We start from the raw sequence: 19,389 nt of genomic DNA, 5'->3' as shown, positions 1-19,389 counted from the left end.
AGAGAAGAAGTGCAAGTAATTAGGAAGAAGGGAAAAGACTGAAGAGAAAGGGCCAGGCCATAAGGGGAGAAGTCTGCCATAAGGGAAGAGCCTCAGGAAACTTGAAAAGAAGGGACGAGGCCCGAGGGGACCGGAGGGTGGGCTCCGAGGAGCAGGTAAAGGGTGAGGGGCTGGGGGGGGGGGGGGAGGAGCAGGTGGGGGGGGGGGGGGGGGGGGGGGGGGGGTGGGGGAGGGCTGAGGAAGGGGTCCAAGGAGCAGGTGTCGGGGTGGGGGGTTGGGCAGGGGCAGCGCAACCCCTCAGCATGGTGAGGTGGAGATGTGCATGTGGTCCGGGTACTTGATGGCAGGAGGATAGTTCTGTGTCATCTGAATGGAGACGTCGCTGGAGATGTCCGAGGGGCTGCGGCCTCGGCGCCAGGCCTCGGGCTGGAGGAACTGGCCCGAGTAGTCGGAGCAGTCGCTGAGCCTGGGCCGGTAGAAGGCCGGGTGGGGCCGGTACATCTCTTCCTCCGCATAGCGTTTGGTGAACAGGTAGACTGACATCACGCCAGCCCCCTGTGGGGACCCGTGATCAGAAACCGTGGCAGTGTCCGGGCTCCCAGCCCCACCCCCTCGGGGACCCAGGGGTTCCCTCCTACAGCCCATTTCCTCCCACTCCAGCTCTAGCCCCGCCCCCACGGGGACCCAGGGGCCCCTTCAGGCCCTCCCTCAGCCTCTCGAACTTAGGGCCTCAGATGTGCATGTAGAGGGAGTGGGGAGAAGGGCTTCCAGTCCATCAGGAATCTAAGCCCCATCCCACCTCTTTAAGCAGAAAGGAGGAGGCCGCAAAGGCAAAGGACCAGCCATAGCGATAGTGAAAGTACTGCTCGGAGCCGCTGGGACGATTCATCACCTCATCGTTAATGCTGGAGATATAGAGGACTAGGCCCACAACGAGGGACAGGCCTGCACAGGAAGGAGACAGCCAGGAGAGGATCTGGTCAGCTGGCTTGGAGAGCTCCCTCCAGCCTGGACCAGGGGCACCTCCAGGAAGGCATCCCTGACTGTCCCCCCACACACATCTCCAGGCATGTAGGCAGGCACTGAAAGACGGGTGTTGGGAAGAATGTCCCTCTGAGGTTCCCGGCATCGGTAATGGACAATAGACGCCTCTGCAAATAGCAAGCCCCCTCATTCCACCTCAGGTATAGGCTACTCCATCTCTGGGGAATGGGGCCCCTTTCATCCTCCTGGGTCCCCAGTCATACTCAGACCCCTCCTTGGTATAGGGTTCAAGGCTTCCCTTTCCTCCCCTCTCCCCGTTCTAACCCTCCAGCACTGAGTTGGGAAGCGCGTAGGTGAGCTCACCAAAGAATCATTAAATGACAGAATTAGATTGTCGTCTTAGAAACCCCCTGGCCCAGAGGTTCTTAACCTTTTGTGTTCAGGGCATGGAACCTTTTGGCAGTCTGGCAAGTCCACAGACCATTTCTCAGAATCATGGTTTTTAAATAATTCAAGGAAATGCTAAATTTCAGTTAGAGATTAGGTAAAGTAAAAATGTCTTGTTTTCCCATCCAGGTCCACGGATTCCCTGAAATCTATCCGTGAACCCTAGGTTAAGAAACCTTGTTCTAGTCTGATGCTATTCCTTGACATGAAGCCCAGAGAGAGAAAATGACTGCTCCTAGGTCACACAGGAAGCTTAAGATCACCAAAAACAAGGGCAGAAAAAGGTGGGATCCAGAAGAGCATTGTCTATTCCACCTCCCTCATCTAGTTCCCCCCCCCAATTTTATAGAGAGGGATACTGAAGCCCAGAGAGAGCCTATAAATGGCTCCAGGACCCACAGCCAACGATATGGCTAGCGTCTAATTTACATTTTCCAGAGGGAGAAGCAGGGGTTCCTGACACAGTCAGGCAGAGGCCCTGCGCAGGGGTCCCAAGCTTTGAGACTAGCTTCTCTCTGAGTCCTAACAATGGGGAAGCCACAACAGGTGTCCAGTGGGTCCTGGAGGCGACCCCAAGAGAGCATGCCCTGGGGCAGAGGTGAGGGCGGAATGGGCACCAAGCACTTACCTGAGAGAATGAAGAAGATGCCAGAAACGAAAGCTAGGATGGTCCTCTGAGGGCGGATGTGGCCAATGTTGCTGATGACGAAGGCCGTGAAGACCAGGAAAAGGCTCACCATGGGGAAGGGGGTAGCGGTTCGGACAGTCTCTAGGGGAACGGCAGGGGGAGGGGCGGGGTGAACCTTCCGTCCTAGAAGCTAAAGCTCCGCCCCTCGGCCCACAAGTTCCTCCCCTGCCCGCCCCCGTCCCTACACAGAGGCCCCCCCCTCACTCAGGATGTTCTCGGTGTTCTCGGTCACCAGGTTAATCTCTGGCTCAAGAAAATATTCCGAGGCCACGCAGCGACCCTTCTCCCGGCCTGCGGGGAAAGAGAGCGTCTCGTCAACCAATCATTCGGCGAATTTGACAGGCACCTACTCTGAGCTGGGGGCTGCGGTGCAAAGATGGACAGAGTGGGAGCTGCTTCGAGGAAGGCTCCCCGGGTCCTTGTGGGGTTGGGGGCACCTGGGTGCACGAGAGAAGCCTAGGCCCCTAAAGGAGTGGTGGGGAGGGGAGGGAACACCAGGGGGGGGGGCGGGGGGGGGGGGGGGGGAACACACCAAGATCCCTGTGGGAAATAGGGGCTGGAGAAGGAGGATGCCTAGGTCCCAGGGGTGAAGGGTAAGTCCCCAAAGGCCTGGGGCTGGGGGAAGAGTGGTCAAGGTGCCTGGGGAGAGGGGAAAGGTCTCCAGGGTCCCTGAGGGGCTGGGGCTGGGGGAAGGTCCACTGAGGTTCCTAAGGGGGAGGGGCTGGAACTGGGGGAGAGCCTCCGGGGTCCCTGAGGGGGAGGGTCCGGAGCTGGGGGAGGGCCGCCGGGGTCCCGCTACCTGCGAAGAAGCAGACCCTCCAGAGGCCGGCGTGCAGCGCCATCTTGACCTCGGTGCTCTGGTTCTGGGGCAACACTGTGCCCTCCTCCATGTAGAGCCAGTAGTCGGTGCTGACCGCGATGCCAACCAGGAGGAGGCCGCAGGCGCCGAACACGCTGCTCAGCAAGGTCAGCGCGCGGCTGCTGCACGAGCTCATGGCGGCGGCGGCCGCGGGCGGGAGGCGCGCGGGGCCTGCGGAGAGACAGGCGGCCGGGCGGACGGAGAGGCGGGAGCGCGGGGACGCGGGAATGGAGGGAGAGCCAGCCCAGGCAGGCGGCCTGGCCTCCCGCTCTCTCCCAGACCCAGGAGGCCCTCCCCGCCTTCCTGGGCAGCCGCCACCCGACCCCAGCCCCGACCGCATGCCGGTCCCCCCGCAATGAGCTCCAAGCTTCCTCTCCTGGGAACTGGAGATGGCCGTCTACCTCCCAGACTCGGACCCAGACCGTCCCTTCTCCCTCTGGGACGCAGGCATCCCGGCTCCCAGACCTTTACCCTGTCCTGATCCCCTACTACTGGGACCCAGGTATCCGCCCCCGCCCCCCGCCCCCACTCCAGGCTTCCTCCTTGGGGCCCTCGAGATCCTGGACTGCCTCGTGTCTCCTGGCCTCAGTCTTCCCTGCTCAGCTCCCCATCCCCATCCCCTCCGGGATCCAGGCATTCCAGAGCCCCAACCCCTTACTCATTCCAGGTCTCCTGACTAATGGACTTAGGCATCCACCCCTCCACGAGCTCCTTCTTGTCAGGGACTAGGTATATCCACTTGCCTCCTGAAGGCTGGACTCAGGGGTCGGTATCTCCCTCTAGAGCCCGGCTGACCGTCCCCCTCTCCTCCCCGCCCCATGCACCGGCCCCAAGAGTTCTCTGCTCCCTCCGCCTAGCCCTCTGTGACACCTCCCCAGGACCCAGGCGTTCCAGGATCCTGCTTCCCACCTGGGACGCAGGCTTCCCCTCTCCATCCATCAGTCAGCTGGACTCCCCTAGGGGCCAGAAACATCCCAGTCTCCCAACCCCGCCAGGGACCCCTGGCCTGGCCGATCTCACCTCGCTCAACGCTGGGCGGACGCTCGGGGCTCCGGGCTCCGCAGCCGCATGTCCGGCCCCGCGGCCTCCCTGGACCGGCCCCGCCGCTCCCGGCCCCCGGCGTCCCGGCCCCCGCCCCCCTGGGCTTCTTCTTCCTCCTTGGCCTCCGCTCCGACTCCGACTCCGGCTCCGGCTCCGGCTTGCTCTCGGGCCCCGGGCCCAGCCTCCTCCGTCCCTCCCTCCTTCACTCACTCCTCGGCGGACGGAGACGGGAGCAGGGAGCCCAGGCCTCTCATTGGCTGCCGAGGAGGAGGGGAGGGAAGCAGGGAGGACGCAGAGGATGGGGATGGAGAGAGACCGAGACACTGACACAGAGACAGACAGAGACAGAGACAAAGAGACCTAGCCAGAGAGCCGGGAAGAAGAACGTGGAGAGAGACAACGAGATTCAAAGTGGGACAGAGACCCCAAGCGAGGGAGGAAGGCGATGAGGTTTGCAGCTGGACCGACAGAGGGCAAGAGGAGGGAGCCGACGAGAAACAGTGGGGATAGACAGGGAGCGACGCCCAGAGCCCGGGTGAGAGAGGGGGGCACGGGTCCGAGAGACAAGAGACGAGAAGATGGAGATGCAGAGACAGAGACACTCACGGGAGAGACATTCAGGGAAAGAGGGGCAGAGTCAGAAAGGCGCAGTGAGATCGGATAGAGCACCGACGAAGCGGGAGGAATGGACCGCAAGCCAAGCCTGCAGGGGCCGGGTCGGGGGGCGCTGGGCGGACGGAGCCGAGGCAGGGCCGGGTCCTGCAGCCTTCACAGAGCCTGAGTGAGCCCCCCCCCCCCCCCCCCCCCGCCCCAGCGTGATGTCAGCGGGCCGTTGTGCGCTTCCCTCCCCTCCTCCTCTCTTAAAGGCGCAGGGTCCGAAGCTGTTCTCATTTGGCCTGGGAAGGGGGATTCCAGAATGACCCCTGAGAGACCCAGAGACCCCTCCTCTAGTCCCTCCCCTTCAGTGACCCTCAGCCTCGACACAATCAGACATTCCCTCATCCAGCCCCCATTAATGACCCAGAAGCCCCATTCTCTCAGGGAAGACGGCCTTTTCTTCAATGCTACCATTTCGAGGACCCAGGAGATCCCTTCCCTAGTCCCACTTCCTCACAGACTCAAGTGCCTAGGATCCCGCCCCCCTTGGGGACTCAGGCTTCTCTTTCCCCAATCCCATCCCCTCAGGCACCCCGGCGTCCCCTCCCCCTGCCCAGCCTCCTTGGAGAAGCCAGGAGACGTCCCTTCTAGCCCACTTGCAGAGGGATTCAGTTGGCCCAACCTCCGCCCCTTCGGGGAACCAAGAGCCCCCTCCCCCTGCCGGGCTCTAACAGGCATCTAGTGTCTGGACTGAGCTGAATGAGACTTGGAAATTCAGATAGAGTTCGGCTGCTGCTCCCCCGCCCCTTACCCCCCCCCCAGGACTACATTTCCCAGCAGCCCCCTGCAGACAACCCCCACACACACATACACACACACACACCCCCCACCACCACCACCAAGGGCTGGTAGGGGACAGGAGTACGGGAGCTGGCCGCAGTTGCTGATGGGAAATAGAGTCTGGGTGTGAAGGGGAAGATTGCGGGGGGGGGAGAGGCGGGGGAATGAGAACAGTGGCAACTATTTCCAAAGTGGCCCCTCAGGTCCTCTCTCCATCTCTCACGTACCCCGAGCCTGAATCTTTGATTCTCTCTCACCATCTCCGACTCTCTGTCATTGTCTCCCTGTCTCCCGACGTTGGTGCCTTTTCACTGTCTCACTGTCCTGGGCTCAGCATGCCTCTGACTCTCATTATCCTAGTCTCACCATCTCTGATCTGGTCTCTCCATCTGTCCTCCTCTCAGCCTCTTCTCCTCCACCTCTGTCTTATGGATTATTCCTCCCTCCCTCCCTCCCCCACTTCTTCTCTCTCTTACCCTTCCTGCCCCCCCTTCCCCTTCCTAGCACTATTTTTGGTCTACTATTTAGAGGGTAGACTTAGAGTCAGGATAACCTTCCTTTCCAATACAGGCAGGCAATAAACGTGTATTAAATGCCTACTATGTGCCAATCACTGTGCTAAGTGATGGGGATGCAAAGAAAGGTAAAACAGTCCCTGCCCTCAAGGAGCTTATAATCTAACAGGAAAAATAACTAGATAGAAACAAGCTATCCAAAGGATAGGAACACGCCCCCCCATGCCCCCACCCCCGCTCCACATAGCTGCTAGTGATTTCCTTTATAAAGCAGGGCTCTGACCATGTCACACAATAGGATCTCCCTATTGCCTCTAAGGATCACTTGAAGGCCCCAAACTACCATTCCAGCTTCCCTCTTCCAAGAAAAGTTGCCTTGTTTTCATTTCATGTGTTTATGTATATTGTCTTATCCCGTAATAATCACAACACCCTCCATTTCTGTAACACTTTAAAGTCTCTTACAGACATTATCTCATGTGGTCTTCACAACCCTCCTGGGAAGCAAATGCTATTATTACCCCCATTTTACAGATAAGAAAGAGTTTGAGTTTGACTAGTCCAAGGCCACTCATCTAGTAAGTGTATGAGACAGGATTCGAACTTGGGTCTTCTGGACTCCAATACTTGAGCCTCCTTGAGGATAGCTGCCTCTGGATAAAATGTAAAATCTTTGAGGGCAGGTGTTGCTTCATTTTTATCTTTGCATTTGAAGTGCCTAGATCAGCGCCCAGCACTTAGGAGCCATTTCATAAAACCTTGTTGATTGGCTGACCAAGGTGAGTCTCAACTTCCTTCAGATTGGAACCTCATCTTTGGCACCTACGTGCCAGGGTTCTGCTGAGGCTCCAGTGAGAGACTCTCAAGGGCTATGCTTCAATTACAAGAATCATTCAATGCCTTTCTTTCTCATTCTTCTCACTGTCCCTATTTAGCTGTGTCTGTCTTTTCCTCAAACTGCCTCTTCTTTCCATCCCTCCATAACCCAGGACCCAAGCAAATACAAACTTAGCCAGCATCAAAACCCCAACTTTATTTCCCAGCCCTGAGGGATGGGGTGGGAACAGATATAGGGAGTCTGACTGAGGGAGGCCTCAGGGGCCCAGAGAGGTGAATCCAGGGCTCCATGAAGCTGAGACTTGAATCACACGCGGCAGCAGGAAAGGAGTTTGGCAGTGATTGGGGATGGGGAAGGGGAAGTTCTAGAACACTGGCTGGTGGAGAACACCAGAGGGTGGGTCATATCATGGAAGAGTGGGTAGATCTGGATGGTGGCCCCAACTGGGGACCATCTCCACCCTCCCCTCGGGTCCCAAGGTGTGGGGGCACAGCCTCCCACAGGACCTCGAATTGAAGGTAGCCTCTAGGCTCAGGACAAGGGATGGGGGGGATTAGGGGTGCTAGAATGGGGGTGGAGAACTAGAACATTGGTGGAACTAGAATTAGGAAGGTAGATCAGGATGAGGGGAATTAGAATGAGGGCAGGGTATGCAGGATGCCAGTCCTAGGTAGGAGAAAGGGGGAGAGAGCAAAAAGATCTGAGAACTACCCCCAGCCCCACCCATCCAAGAAGAAGGGAAAGCAGCAGAGGGGCCTGGGTCCAGCACAGGGTGCTCACAGGACAGGCACAGGGCTGGCACCAGCCCCAGGACTGGGGAGCTCTCGAGCATCAGGATGCACAAAGTCGGGGTTAACATAGGTGAAGCCCTGGAAATCAGCCTGGTCAATGCTGGCCAGGACTAGGCGGTCAGGGGGGGTCAGCGCTGGGGCTGCACGAGTGAAGAATTTGTCGAAATTCTCACCACTGCGGCCACACTGGGGGAAGAATAGGGTTGGAGGTTATTGCGGTCCCTTCCTCTTCTCCCCCAAGGTCCTTTACCCTGTCCTTGAGACCACACACACACACACACACACACACACACACACACACACACACACACACGCACACACGGATGGGACTGAATAAGGACCCGGACGATACTGACTGGTCGTGGCCTGAAAGGAGGAGGGATCTCGAGTCTCTCCAGGCGTTCCCAGTCAATCCAGCGGAAGAAGCCATGAGCTCGAATGGCCACCTCTCCGTCCGGCCCAGAGCCCAGACGTTTCACTGGGTGTTTAGTGAGGAACTAGGAAGGAAGAGGCAGAAACAAGGAAAATCCGAGTGAAAGAGACCAAGACAGAGAAACAAAGCCAAAGAAAGGGGGTAGAAAAAGACGGAGGGAGAGAGACAGAAGGGGGGGAGAGAGAGAGAGGGGGGGAGAGAGAAGGAGGGGGGGGGAGAGAGAGAAGGAGGGAGGAATAGAGACAGAAGGAGGGAGGGGAGAAAGGAAAGAGAAGGAGGGAGGAAGAGAGAAGGAGGCCGAGCCCAGAAGTTGGACCTGGACAAAGATGGCGCCACTGGGCAAACAGAACGAAATGAGAGACAGAGAAAGGCAAATAACGCAGACAGACTCTCAGAGAACCACAATCAGAACAACTAAACTTCGTTCCATCCAGTACGGGAAGTGCCTACCACTGTGCCCACCAGGCACTCTGCTAGGGAAAGCCCTCAAGGAGCTTCCATTCTACTGTGGTGACACAGAAGAAAAACCAGAGACAAAGAGTAAGGGAAACACCAACCTAAACGGGAGGTGAAGGCACAGCAAAGGGGCGAAGACCGAGGCACAGAGACGCTGAGACAGAGACAAACCAGCGTAAACATCGGGACGCCAAGAATTAGCCTGGAAACGGCAGTTGTTCCGTCAACTCCGTGACCCCATTTGGGGTTTTCTCGGCAAAGATGCTGGAGTGGTTTGCCATTTCCTTCTCCAGCTCATTTGACAGATGGGGAAACTGAGGCAAACAGGGTGAAGTGACCTGCCCAAGGTCACACAGCTAGAAGTGTCTGAGGCTAGATTTGAACTCAGAAAGATGAGTCTTCCTGACTGCAGGCCCGACTGCACTAGTGCTGCGCACTATGGCGCCACCTAGCGGTCGAGAGATCGGCAGAGGTGAGCCCAAACAGAGAAAGACGAAGATGGAAACGAGAGGCGAGGGAGCGAGGCTCAGACACGGGGGAGAGGAGGGAGGAGCTGCCCGGCAGCCTGCGGGCTCACCCCCTTGCACACTGCTACCGCCTCCCGGGACAGCGCCTTCGGGTAGGTGACAGTCTGCTCCATGATGGCCTGAAACAGCTCTTCCTCGTCCTCCCCGTCAAACGGAGGCTGGGGACGGAGACCAGAAGTCAGCGCTCTCCGGGGCCGGCCCCAGCTCGAGCGGGTCTCTCTCCAGCCCCGCCTTCTCACCTGGCCCGCCAGCATCTCATAGAGCAGCACTCCGAAGGACCACCAGTCCACTGACTTTCCATAGGGCTGGTAGGCGATAATCTGCTCGGGGGACAGCGGGCCTTTAGGAGACCAATCCAGGCCCCGCCCCCTCGGAACCCCGGGGAGGCGCGCCCCCTCATTGCATGCCGCCCCCTCCGCGCCCAGGAAGTCCAGACTCCTCCCCCCGAAGGAAAACGAGGCACCTCGGGAGCGATGTAGTCCGGGGTTCCGCAGAAGGTCCGGGTCGTGGTCCCAGGAAAGATGTTCTCCTTGCACATGCCGAAGTCCGTGATCTTGATGTGGCCGTCCGCGTCCAGCATCACGTTGTCCAGCTTCAGGTCCCTGCGGGGGAGGGGCCAGAGAGGGGCGGGGCGGGGTCAGGGAGCCTTGAGCTAGAACGGGGCGGGATTTGGGATGCCTGGCTCGGGGCGCGAGCTGGGGCGGTGGGCCCATGGGGAAGTGGATCCAAAAGGGGCTGGGCCTGGGGTCTTTGAAGGAGGCAGGCCAGGGGCAGGGTGGAGCCCCGGACCTTAAGGGGCGAGGCTTGGAGTATCAGGGCGAGGGAGCTCCAGGGTGGGATGGTGGGTGGGGTCCCCTCACCTGTAGATGATGCCCTGGTTGTGAAGGAAGAAGAGGCCGATTGCAATTTCTGCCGCGTAGAACCTGTGTGGGGCGAGAGGCAGAACACCAGAGTGGGGTCAGTACCTGGGTCCCCTTCCCTTCCCCTCCCCTCCCCTCCCCACCTTCTCTCGGGCACTCACGCGGCGTGCGGTTCCTTGAATTTGCCCAGCTGCTGAATGTGGTACATGAGGTCCCCGCCCGTCACGTACTCCATCACAAAGTACAGTCGGTCCTGGGAAAAGGAAGACGAGGCGCTCGCGGGGGACGGCCCCCTTCTCTGCCCTCGGCCCCCGGACGCCCAAAGCGTTCTGCGGCCCCTCCCCCGCAGCCTGGGGCCCCGGCTTGGGCTGGACGTGCTCACGGTGGTCTGAAAAGTGGAATGGAGCTGCGTGAGGAAGTGCGGCCGTCCGCCCAGTCCGCGGCCCCCCAAGGCCAGCACGCGCTTCTCCACGAGCGTGCAGTCCACGTCGTCGTCCTGCACGATCACGTCCTTCTTCAGGATCTTAATGGCGAACAGCTCATCGGAGCCCCGACGCTCGGCCAGCATCACCTGGGAGCCGGAGAGACCCGGGTGTCCAGCCTGGCTCGGGCCACGGGCGTCTCGGCCTCTCTGACACTTCCTCACTCCATCCCTGGGGACCCAGTATTTCCAGCCTCCCGCTCCTCTCCGGGACCCAGGCAGCCCCTCTCCCCCCTGGTCGGGCTTCCCATGGCCTCTAGCTCCCTTCCTCCTCTCCACTCCCACCCCAGGCCCTCGGGAGCCCAAGGTCCCTCTGGCCCTCACCTTGCCGAAACTGCCCTTTCCAAGCACCATGAGGAAGGTGAAGTCGGAGATGTGCAGGCGGCCCGAGCCCGAGCCGGAGCCAGAGCCGAAGAAGCATCGCTTGGAATCCGTGGGGCTGGGGGAGGGAGAGGGGGAGGGAGAAGGGCCCAGGCGCACCCGCTGCCCAAGAGGGAAGGAGCGAGGGAGGGAGGTGAGAGAGAGATGAGACTCAGGTGTTGCAGGTTCCCCCAGACCCACGCAACCCAGAGTCTCTGCAGCTGAAAGCCAGTCACCCAAATAGGGACACAAGAAGAGAGGCCTGTACACACACAGCCTACAAAGGCCTAAGAGACCTCTCCAGCTGGGAGCCAGGACAGCAGAGTTCCCAGCTGGAAACCCCACCCCCCAATCCCTGACTCTTTTGGCTTTTCTAATACGTGAAAGAAAAGAAATGGTATGGAACCCACAGCATGCAATAATGTCCTTGTCAGCTGTGAGCCAGAGAGACACAAAGAAAGAAAAAGGAAGGAAAGAAGAGAGGGAGGGAGGGAGGGAGACAGAGAGAGGGGAAAAGGGAGGGAGAGAAGAAGAGAGAAAAGGAAGAAGGAAGGGAGTGAGGGAGGTCACACAAAGAGACAGAGAACGCTCCAGAGACAATGACAGAGACAGAAAGCAGACCTGTGGAAGATAGAACCAGACAGCAGAGGCAGACACAGAGACTCAGGAAGCAGTCAAGGCCTAGGGAGAGGTAAGAAGCCCCCAGGTTCTTGGGGTCACATCCAGCCCTCCAGTTAGGCCAGGTTTGGCCCCCTCCTTACCTCATACAGCTCCAGGGGATAGTTACAGGCCTGTGGGGGAGAGAGAGAAAGAGTGCAAGCTTAGACTGAAGCTCAGCTCAGGGCTCTGGTCCCTGGAGGGGTCAGGTTTGGGGACCCAAGGGGCGAAAACTACAGGGAGCCATGAGGTGGTGCAAGGGCTTCGAAGGGAGAAGGGTACCTCGAACTTGTGCAGGAGCCCACAGTTGTCGGCGTCGGCCACGGGAACATTGTAATATTCACCCTCTTCTTGATTCAGTAACTTGTACCTGGCACACACACCACCCGGGAAGGGGACCACAACATGGGGGCAAGGGGAGACAGAGACCCCGGAGACAACAAGGGACAGAGACCCAAGGGGTACAGGAAGAGACCCCCACCACCACACACAGAGAGATCCCAAAAGAAGAAAGGGACACAGATCAGCACGAATCCGACGCGAGGGTGAAACGGCTCAGGCAGGAAGCGGGTGAGAACCCACAGAGAGAGGAAAAGAGCGAGCCCAGAGATAGCAGAGCCACCCAGACCCCAGAGTCAAAGAGGGGCAAAGAGAGCTCAGAGAGGGGAGTTGAGGGAGAGCAAGATACAGCCCCCCACATACACATACACAGAGAAACCTCAGGAACAATGAGATGTAAATAACCAGAGAAAGAAACAGTCACCCCCCCCCCCATGGTAAGAGACAAGTGAGGACAGAAATCCAGAGAGAAAGGAAAGAGGGGGAGAAACAGTGTACATGGAGATCCCCAAAATGAGGGGAGGAGGCCCTAGACACACAGGGACTGAGGAACGGGACATGTGGAGAGACCAAGGCTCCAGAGACAGAGGAAGACAGCAAGAGACCAGGGGAGGGGGAGGGGGAAAAGATTCAGAGATAGCCAGGTGCCAGGAGAGTGAGAGAGAGAGATCCCACACCCCAGGCCAGAAGAGAGACAAGATCACCAACAAAGACCAGAGAAATCAAAGATGTTCCGGCCCCAGAGATGCAGAAACAGAGAGGAGGTAAGTATGGCTAGGCTGGACCAGGGCCAGGAGCACTGTGGTAGGGCTGAGGACAGAGAAGGAGCCTGTGGTGGACCTGGCACGCCCTCCCCTTCCCCAGGGAGAGAGAGCAGCCTCACCAGCCATCCACGGAGGCCTTGAGTAGCTCCGAGACGCCAAAGGACATGGCGCCCATGAAGTCATTGCGGGACGTGCGGTCCCAATCCCAGACCTCGATGCTCAGGCGTCTCTCCACATCCCCGGGCTTCAGGGAGCTGCAGGAAGGACCAGTATCCCCTCAGGCCCAGCCGCCTTCACCTCCAACGCCTGTGATCACACCCCAGCTCTTCCTCATGGCGGGGCCCAGCACACCTCTAATCCCTGCTCATTCCTCAGGCAGCTCTTGATATCTGTCTCTCTCCACGGGCTGTGTCTGTCAGTTTTTGTCTCTGCTGGGCTGGTTTCTCTCTCAATATTTCCTCTCTTCATCTCTGTCCAGGTCTTTCTTTCCCTCTCTCTCTGCCTCTCTGTGTCAGTCTTACTCTAGGAGTCTCTCTCTTGTCTGTCTGTCTGTCTGTCTGTCTGTCTCTCCCTCCTTCCCCTTCTTCTCTCTTTCTGTCTCTCTCCCCCTCCTCTCTCTCACTCTATCTTTGTTTCTTGCCCCCTTCCTCCCCTCCTGGCCTCATCTATACTTGTCTCTCCTGAGTTTCTAATCTAGATCATCCCATGAACCTATCTAAACATTTTTGCTGTTCACTTGTGTCCAACTCTTCATGACCCCATTTGGGGTTTTCTTGCCAAAGATATTGGAGTGGTTCATTATTTCCTTCTCCAGCTCATCTGACAGATGAAGAAACTGAGTCAAACCGGGTTAAGAGACTCGCCCAGGGTCACACAACTAGTAAGTATCTGAGGTCAATTTGAACTCATGTCTTCCTGACTCCAGGCTCGGGCCTCTATCCACTAAGCCACCTAGCTGCCCTATCTAAAATTATTTTGTGTTTGTTTTCTACAGGCTTATTGTATATAGATCACTTTAGGACCTTCTGTTTTGCCCTTGGCATGACAAAAGTTAAACAGTCCCTGCCCTCAAGGAGCTTGCACTCTGGACAGGAGATAACAAATACATATAAAAGGTGATGGAGGAGGGACACTTAACAACCAGAGGGATGATAAAATGCCTAATGGGAGAATGTGGCTTTTGAGGCTCCAACTTGAAAGACGTTTATGGACTCTAAAAACTGAGGAGAGAGAGCATTACAGGCATGGGAGATGAAGGGGGGTGGGGAGAATCACCTTTGTCCAGAAGCCCATAATTATATGCCTACGTGTCTCCTCCTATAAAATGTAAGTTTCCTGAGATCAGGATCTGTCCCTTTTTTTGGCTTTGAATTCCCATCTCCCAGAAGGTTGCCTGGGACTCAATAGGGGCTTAATACATGTTTGTTGCTTGATATATCTGGACCCTGACATCAGCGGTGGAAAAGCCCTTATTGGGTGCAACTCTGTAGAAGGGGAAACTGAGGTCAAAAGGGGGGAGCATCTCATCGCAGGTCACACAGCCTAGACCAGAGGCTTGAACAGAAGCTGGGCTCAGAACTCTCGCTCTGGTGTCCTTCTGACCGTTTCTGGACGCCCCCCTCACCTCCGCATTGCCCTGTGCCACCCACCAAGGGCCAGTTTGGAGGACTTCTCCGCAGGCCCTCTCTGCCTTCTCCCAGGAGTGGAAGACTCACAACACGAAGGTCTCGTCCCACACCGGGTTTAGCGTGGCCTTCACAGTCCGGGTCTTCTGTTTGCTGACATTCTTCGGATCCGGAATCAGCTTTAGTTTCACGTAAGGATCAGACAGGCCATTGGGGTCCATGGGGATGAGGTTGCGTGCCTCGCCCACTGAGGATGGAAAGGAACTAGGCACACAGCTTGGGGGGGAGGGAGTGAGCTTGCATGCTCCAGCCCTTGCCCCCCCGTGGGAGACCCATGCAGTCCCTCCCCCATATTATCAAGGGAGATCTTATTCGTTAAGTGCTTAGCACAGTGCAAGGTACACAGTAGGTGCTTAATAAATGCAGATTCCTTCCCTCCCTCCCACTGTCCTGCCCCAAGTGGACCCAAGCTGTACACTCTCACCAGGTGGCAACCGAGACCGTGGGTCGGGGAGCCTCACCTGTGACGTGGATCTCATCCCCTGCCGGGGCTCGAATGCGCAACTGTAGGCGCCCTCGTCGCTCTGTGTGGTCCACACCGCACAGAGATGGCACACTTCTCACACAGCGCCGGTGCACGTTCATTTCGCAACCTGTAGGGGGCGCCCGGGGCTCAGCAAGAACTACGACTCCCAGCATCCCTCGTAGAGGGCTAGTAGAGGCCGCAGGGCATCCTGGGACATGTAGTCCCTAGGGGATTCGCAAGACCACCCCCCCACCCCACTCCTTCCCCCTCGGGTCAAACTGGTCCATCAGTGCTCTGAGACGGCTGAGCAGGGGCTCCATCCTTCCAGCAGCCTCTCAATGGGGTGGGCTGGCATCTCCTCCCTTCCACCTCCTTATATCCCTCCCCAGGGTATCTGGGAGTGGGGGGGGGGGGGGGGGGGGGCCGCCCCCCCGGGGCGAGGCCCCCACGAAGGGGGGGCCCCCCCCCCCCCCCCGCCCCCCCCCCCCCCCCCCCCACCGGGCCGCTGGCTGCCTCAGCTCCTGCACTCACAAGCGCACTTCATGCCCTGGTGTACCAGCCCATACAGCAGGGAACCACAGTGATCGCAGAAGGTCGGGCTGCTGTAGCTGTGCAAACGAAACTTGTGCTTGTTGCGGGGGTCCTAGAGGGCGGTGAGAGGGTCACCAGGGGTCCCGGTACAATCCCAGAATCCCCGCCTCCCTGCTGCGCCTGAGTCTCCCGGTCTCTGCCTCTAGTTCGTAGGACGGCCATCTCCCCATCTCTCTGTTTCTCCTCTATCTCTGTGCCTTGGTCACTGGCTCTGTGACTCCATCTGTCCATCTCTCCTCTATCTCTGTGCCTAGGTCACCTTCTCTGTGACTCCATCTCCCCATCTCTCTGCCTCTCCTCTATCACTGTGTCTGGGTCACTGTCTCTGTGCCTTGGCCACTGCCTCTGTGACTCCATCCCTCCATCTCTCCTCTATCTCTGTGCCTAGGTCACCTTCTCTGTGAGTCCATCTCCTCATCTTTCTGCCTCTCTTGTCTCTCAGGCTTTCTATGTTTCTGACTAGAGGGGCTGGTCTTGTGTGGAGAGGAAGGGAATTCATAGATATGGAGCCAGAAGGGAGTTTCTTAGAGATCACTGGGCAGCTCAGTGATGCAGTACCTAAATTGCTGGGCTTGGATTAAGGAAGATCTGAGTTCAAATCTCACCTCGGACATGTACTATGTGTGGTGGTCCTAGGCAAGTCACTCAACCTCTCTGCCTCAGTTTCCTTATTATGGGGAAAATAATAGCACTTCCCTCCCACAGTTGTAGTAAGGACCAAATGAAATAACATGTAAAGCGCTCTAGAGATGCTAGCTGTTGTTCTCATCAAATCTGGCCCCTTCATATTTCTGAGGGAGATATTGAGGACTGGAAACTTGCCCAAAGCCACAGTTGCATCTAAAGCCCCAACCTCCCTCCCACCTTTAAATGGGGGTGGGGGTGGGGACATCATTCTGCTGCCTCCCTTGTCTCTCTCAGCATCTCTGTCTCCTGTTTCTCTATCTCTGCCTTCGCCGCCATCTGCCTGGTTGTTGTATCTCTCATCCTAAAGATAACAACCACTCTCATTAAAGGTTTACAAAGCTTCTTCCTCACAGCAGCTCGGTGAAGGAGGTAGTCCCAGGGTTTACAGATAGGGGAACTGAGGCTCGGAGGAGCTGACTTGTCATGGTCCCACACCCAAGAAGAGGCAGTCAGCATTGGAAACCAAGACTCTATCTCCTGACTGCGGCTACAACCACCACTCTTTCCATCCCCTCACTTCATCTCCATGTCTTCTAGATTCGAGATCCAAGACCATGGACGTGTCTGCGGGCCGGGAGTCAGGCGACTTGAGTTGGAACCTTAGTTCTGTTCCTCCCTGTGTCACCTTGGGTAAGTCCCTTCCCTTCTCACTTTCCCTTATATATAATGAGGGAGGACTCCATGATCCCCAAGGTCCCAAGGGCCTTTCCGGTTAGTTCCTACATTTTGTGATCAATCTCTCCCTACCTTGATGTCTCTCCTAATCTCTCCCTGTCTTGTGGGTCATTCACTCACTCTCTCCTTGTCTTGGTCTCAGCGGCTTCCCAAAGGAGGCAGAACAAGACAAGGAAGGGCCAGCCCATTTGGACCTGAACTCAAGTAGCTTTGGGCTCTAGTCTCAGTCTATCCTCACGGTGTGATCCTGGCTAGTCACGTCCCCTCTGTAAGCCACAGTGTCCCAACAAAGACAGTCATCCTTGAACTGCCTGCTTCATAGGAATGATTCCGCCTTTTGGAAATTGTCGAGGCTAGAAATATGGTCTCCCCTTGTCTCTGTGTTTCTTGGGTCTCTCATGGATCGCTTGTCTTCTCTGTCTCCAGTATACATCCCCATCCATCTCTTTGACTGTTGTGCCTCTTAGGATCTCTCTGGACCTCTTCCCCACTACTGCTCTGTCTCTCAAGATCTTGTGTCTCCCTCACTATCTCTGCTTCTAGTGTCTGTCTCACTGCCTCTTTGTCACAGTGTCATCTTCATGTGTCTTCCTCTGCTGTCCTCCTAGATCCTGGAACTCCCCTGGCCCCACCTCTGCCTCCACTTCCCCTCCTCCCATTCTCCCGCTCCTCCTCCAGTCCCACGTATCACCACCCCCTCCCTAGATTTCCAGGCCAAGGGCAGAGAATGTGGGGCAGATGCCACTGCTTTCGGCCCGCCCTTCCTCCCCCCTCCCATAAAAATAGCTGGAGAAACTGGGCCAAGCACCTAGGGGGAGCTGGGGAAGGGGGGAGCAAGCCATAGCTCTGCAGAGACCCAGGCATAGGGGGCACTCACGTCCGTCTGGGGCCCCTTCCCTGCGCCCGGACACTCGAAGGTCACAAATTCGTGGCATCGTCGGTGAACCACGAAGCTGCAGACTAGCAGATAGAACGATGGATGGACAGAGACCAGAGAGACAGAATGAAGAAGACAGAGACACAGAGAAGGGTAGAGTCCAAAGAAAGATAAAAAAAGAAGACAAAGAAAGCCAGAAAGATGGAGACAGGGAGTGATAGAAAGGGATGGAGACGGGTTCAGAGAAAGAGACAAACAGACAGAAAAAATCGAGAATAGTTAAGTCATGGAGGAAGACAGAAATGGGTAATAAGGGATAGAAACAGACTCAGAAAATGAGAGATATAGAGGGGAAGATGCAGAACGAGGAAGAAAAAAAACAAAGAAAGAGACAGAAGGACAAAGAGAGAACCAGAGATTGCAAAGGGACAGAGACACAGAGGAAGACAGAGACAGAAAGAGACAGAGAAACGCAGAGAAGTGGGGAAGGAAGACCAAAGCCAAGAGAGAGAGAACCATAGATCCCCAAAAGAAGTGGATAGAGAAGGGTGGGGGGTGCAGAAAGCAGATAAAAACTTAGGAGTTCAATGAGGGGATCCTACTGCCGATTCCCACCCCCTCTCTGACTTACTGTGTTCCCAGAAACAGCTGTGGTCCACTTGGGCAACCGCCCCTTTCCCTCACCAAGCCCCGCCCTGAGGAAACCCGAATGAAGAGATGGGGTTGCCATGGAAACAGCACAAGGACCAGGGGGAGCCTGCCTGACCCTCTCTCCTGTTCTGGCTCTCCCTGCCTCAGCCCCTTTCTATCTTTCTCTATCTCTGTCTCTCTGTCTCCCCCCCCCCCCCCCCCCGAGCCCCCCTGTGTCTCTGCCTGCCCCCCTCCCCCCCCCCCCCGCCACTGGCTGTTCCCATGGTAACAGATTCCCCAAAGATCCTTCCCCACCTGGAGCTGCGGGGGCCCCCACACCCCTCCTTCCTCCTCCCAGGCCTGGCCCCGTCCTAGTCCTCAGAAGCTCAGGCTTCTGCTCCACACACGAACACGTGGGCCCCTCCCCCGAGACACGCGAAGCCCTCTGCTCTCCAGAGACCCCGGCCTCCGCATCCCCAGCTCTTACCTTGGCACTGAAGGCCCTGTTTGCCGATCCCCCTGAAATGAGCCAGACCTTCAGGTCAGTGGGATATGGGGCGGGGGAGGGGAGGGTCGTAGCGGAAGGGAGGGAAGGGACTCTCTCCCAGCCCCTGCCCCTAGGAAGCACTGTTGTTCCCAGCTCCTTTCTCTCAGAGACCCAGATGTGCCTCTCTCAGCCCTTGCCCCTCGGGGACATAGGAGTCCCCCTCCTCCAGCTCTACCCCTGGGGACCCCAAGGATTCTTTTCCCGGAACCCCTTCCCCTCGCTCCGCAGAGCTCCCTCCCCGCAGCTGCCGCCCCATAAGACCCCAGTCACCCTCTCTCCCAGCCTCCTTCCCCTAGGGTCCTGGAACCCCCTCCCCCAGCCCCGCCCCCTAGAGCCCCAGCGCCCAGCTTCCCTCACCAGATGAAGTCCGTGCAGTGGCTACAAAAGGTGGGCTGCTTGAAAAAGCGGGCTGTGAACTTGTGGCTCTTCACCTCGTGCACGACCTTCTGGCGCAGAGCCCCCTTCCTGCAAAACAGGGGCCGGGGGCCGCCCTCGGCCTCCCCACCTCCGGGGCCCAGTCCAGCCATGGTCCCACGCCTTCCCTCCCAGGGAAACTGGGGAGAGACTCTGAGCTAGAGACCTCAGGCCTGGAAGAGGTGGGGAGGGTAGGGAAGGCAGGGACAGGCAAGGGCGGGGAAGGGAGGGGGAGGGATCGGTGAGGGGAAAGAGTAGAAATCTAGGAGAGATTGGAAGAGATAAAAGACCGAGATCCCGAGGGAGAGGCCGAGGAGCCCGGGGGGGGGGGGGGGGGGGG

The 19,389-nt window shown here is 57.6% G+C and overlaps 2 protein-coding genes across 4 annotated transcripts; both read right to left on the bottom strand.

Annotated features, from left to right (window-relative positions):
• Positions 1-242: 242 nt before the first annotated feature.
• Positions 243-3,114, bottom strand: CACNG7 (calcium voltage-gated channel auxiliary subunit gamma 7). Its single transcript, XM_027860491.1, has 5 exons — positions 2,919-3,114; positions 2,324-2,410; positions 2,060-2,200; positions 800-945; positions 243-555 (listed from the first exon to the last, which is right to left on the bottom strand). Exons 1-5 carry the CDS (start codon positions 3,112-3,114, stop codon positions 298-300), a joined length of 828 nt encoding a protein of 275 aa, XP_027716292.1. The 3' UTR covers positions 243-297.
• A 3,870-nt stretch (positions 3,115-6,984) lies between these two features.
• Positions 6,985-19,369, bottom strand: PRKCG (protein kinase C gamma). 3 transcript variants are annotated; one of them, XM_027860595.1, is made up of 18 exons: positions 18,993-19,369; positions 18,576-18,607; positions 17,459-17,541; positions 15,160-15,271; positions 14,624-14,755; positions 14,193-14,349; positions 12,597-12,731; positions 11,657-11,744; positions 11,479-11,508; positions 10,682-10,840; positions 10,259-10,447; positions 10,038-10,129; positions 9,877-9,939; positions 9,480-9,618; positions 9,256-9,336; positions 9,067-9,174; positions 7,957-8,097; positions 6,985-7,786 (listed from the first exon to the last, which is right to left on the bottom strand). In XM_027860595.1, the coding sequence occupies exons 1-18, from the start codon at positions 19,160-19,162 to the stop codon at positions 7,586-7,588; spliced, it is 2,112 nt and encodes a 703-aa protein (XP_027716396.1). In that variant the 5' UTR covers positions 19,163-19,369; the 3' UTR covers positions 6,985-7,585. The 3 variants fall into 3 exon arrangements, with proteins under 3 accessions (XP_027716396.1, XP_027716397.1, XP_027716398.1); XM_027860596.1 differs by lacking the exon at positions 15,160-15,271 and having other exon boundaries at positions 18,993-19,040; XM_027860597.1 differs by lacking the exons at positions 17,459-17,541; positions 18,576-18,607; positions 18,993-19,369 and adding an exon at positions 16,084-16,168.
• Between the last annotated feature and the right edge of the window lie 20 nt (positions 19,370-19,389).

Source organism: Vombatus ursinus, unplaced genomic scaffold (assembly GCF_900497805.2).
Source record: "Vombatus ursinus unplaced genomic scaffold, bare-nosed wombat genome assembly UNPS02014198.1, whole genome shotgun sequence".
Classification (NCBI taxonomy): domain Eukaryota; kingdom Metazoa; phylum Chordata; class Mammalia; order Diprotodontia; family Vombatidae; genus Vombatus; species Vombatus ursinus.
Note: the sequence above shows the minus strand (reverse complement) of the source record. Positions and strands in the feature narration are given on the sequence as shown.